This window comes from Coloeus monedula (genome assembly GCF_965178545.1).
Source record: "Coloeus monedula genome assembly, chromosome: 2".
NCBI classification, from domain to species: Eukaryota; Metazoa; Chordata; class Aves; order Passeriformes; family Corvidae; genus Coloeus; species Coloeus monedula.
This window is the reverse complement of record NC_138782.1, coordinates 43,428,298-43,430,769: the sequence shown is the minus strand read 5'-3', so window position 1 is coordinate 43,430,769 and position 2,472 is coordinate 43,428,298. Positions and strand designations below refer to the sequence as shown.

General features: G+C 37.7%; 1 protein-coding gene across 1 annotated transcript; it reads right to left on the bottom strand.

Moving 5' to 3' along the window:
- Positions 1–419: 419 nt before the first annotated feature.
- Positions 420–2,245, bottom strand: CCR6 (C-C motif chemokine receptor 6; the record flags this gene model as incomplete). The annotated part of the gene is made up of 2 exons (XM_082276736.1): positions 420–1,502; positions 2,237–2,245. 2 exons carry the CDS (start codon positions 2,243–2,245, stop codon positions 420–422), a joined length of 1,092 nt encoding a protein of 363 aa, XP_082132862.1.
- Positions 2,246–2,472: the final 227 nt, after the last annotated feature.

Genomic DNA, 2,472 nt, shown 5'->3' with positions numbered 1-2,472 from the left:
CACTTCAGTAGGATTTCCAGGTGGAAGTAATTAACAGAAACAATGTGAATGTAAGAATGAGTCTAGACATAATCTAATTCATCTACTTGTTAGTTTGGGTGTATTTCAGTGTTGTAGGACAGATGAGATGCAATTTTTCCTTACAAAATGAGGAGGGTTCCTCTGTAAACTTCACTTTCCTTATAATTCCAAGAGAATGTACTTTAGAAGAGCATTAAGAGAAGTGAATAAGGTTTTAGTTTTACACAGGATGGTATTATTCTTTATCTTAATTAATTTCCTGAAAGGAGTTGTAAAGCACTGAAGCTCCCTTAGAGGTGCAGAGAAGGTCAGATGACTTGCTATCACATGCACAGTGACATTGGTTTGGGTTGCTTGGTGAGAGGAGTCCTTTCACTAATAATGTTGTTCAAATTGTATTATATAGTAAAAGATGATCCATTGTCAGTCAGAATTTCACTAGTCTGTCTTGAATGATAAGTATCAGAGTTTGTCCTTGAACTATGTTTATTGTCTTTCTTGTACCTCTTGCACCATAGGTCCTTCATTAGCTTCACAAAGTAACTTCTGAACTTCACTCCAATAAATGCATAGAGCACAGGGTTTACACAACAGTGTAAAAATGCTATGGCTTCAGTGGTGTACTTTGCATAAGCCATTATCTTGTCACTGTCACAAGATTTGTCGATCTTGCCCATGTTGACAGCTGTCATGAGAAGAACAATGTTATAAGGTACCTGGCAAACTAGGAAAACAGCTACAATTAATACAATCACACGGATTGCTTTGTTTCTTTTGGAATTCTGAGCTTGTTGTAGGGATTTGACAATGAAGGCGTAGCAAAAGATCATGAATATGAAAGGTATAAAAAATCCAAATGCAACTTGTAGCCACAGCAGCAGTGATTTCAGCATTGTGCTTTCAGACATTCCATCAAATCTGTGATCACAAATCTCTTTGGTTTCATTGGAGAAGCTGTAACTTTCACTGTACAGAAAAGAGGGACTAGAGATTAAAATTGAAGATATCCACACAGCCAAACAAATGAGTTTACTATATGCGAGAGTCCTTGCCCTGAGTTTAAAAGACTTTGTTGCCTGTACGATAGCAATGTACCGGTCCACGCTGATAAAGGCCAAAAGCAGCATGCCACAGCTGAAGTTGATTGCATAGATGCCTCTAGTCATTTTGCAAATGAAATCACCAAAAATCCATTCGTCAGCAGCATAATTCACTGCCCACAGTGGAAGAGTAAGAACAAACAATATGTCTGCTATGGCCATGTTGAAGAGGTACACGTCTGTCATGGACTTGGTTCTTTCATACAAAGCAAAGGTCATCACTACAAAGATGTTACCAAAGAGGCCGATGATACAGATCAGCGAATATGCAACTGGAAGAAATGCTTTTGTGAAGTTCCTGACTTCCAGCTTAGAACAAGGTGGCATGATTAGAGAAGCATAGTCTGAATAATAGGGGTAGTCTGTGGAACGAGGGTCTGTCTGTAAAAAAGAACACCGGTTAACACACAGATGTTAATCTCTAGTGCCTGTATAGTAGCAACATGGTAGATAGCTGACCACACATTCCAATTACAAATTCATTTAACAGTACAGACAAGACTTGTAAGAACCATCTAGGAAATTTCATAAAATCATACTTAAACTACAAACATGGAAATAATCCTTTTGGATGGCCCAAAAGTCTCCATATTTAAATACATTATGAAGAAAGGACTAGTCTGCTGTCACAGAAGACTCTACAGTGTAAAAGTCTGAGTTTGAATTAGGTGTCTAGTCTTCCTTTACCATTAGAGAAGGCAAACATGCCTTTCTAGCATGTTATGCATTTCATACTAATGTAGCTTGACTAAATCAAGCCCAAAAATGATTACTTCTCTCTACTCAGCTAGACAGGCAACCTATGATGGCTAGCCTGAGACCGCAAACACTAAACCTGTAGTGCAAATCCAATAAACAGTGTGCTTTGACAGTAAACTCTGCTGTCAGAAACATCTCATCAGATTATCATTCCTGAAATTAGGGTGTTTGGATCTGCAGCCTCAAAGAACTGCATTTTCAATTCCAAGCATCAATAGATGAGAGCCATTGTGAAGATATCATTGGTTAACTCTTCCTCAAGGCATGAAGAACTCACCAACTATCTGCCAATGTGGTGGAATGTGTGGCCATCGCTTTATTGATGTACTAATATAGTTTATCAATTAGGTACTTACAAAATTCATTTTGGCAGTACACTTCTCAGAAAAATATGTTCAGAAGGACTTCAAAATACTTTCCCAAGTATTTCTGAAAAGAAAATAAAGCAGGTTGGATGAGGAAACCAGCACAAGAAGTGTAAACAAGTAGAAAAACAAAATTGGAAATAAAACTTCTCAAAACAGAATCTCATCACTGGAGCATGGCAACAAATCACAAATCTCTACAAAATGTGCAGTTGTAGAAAGTGAAT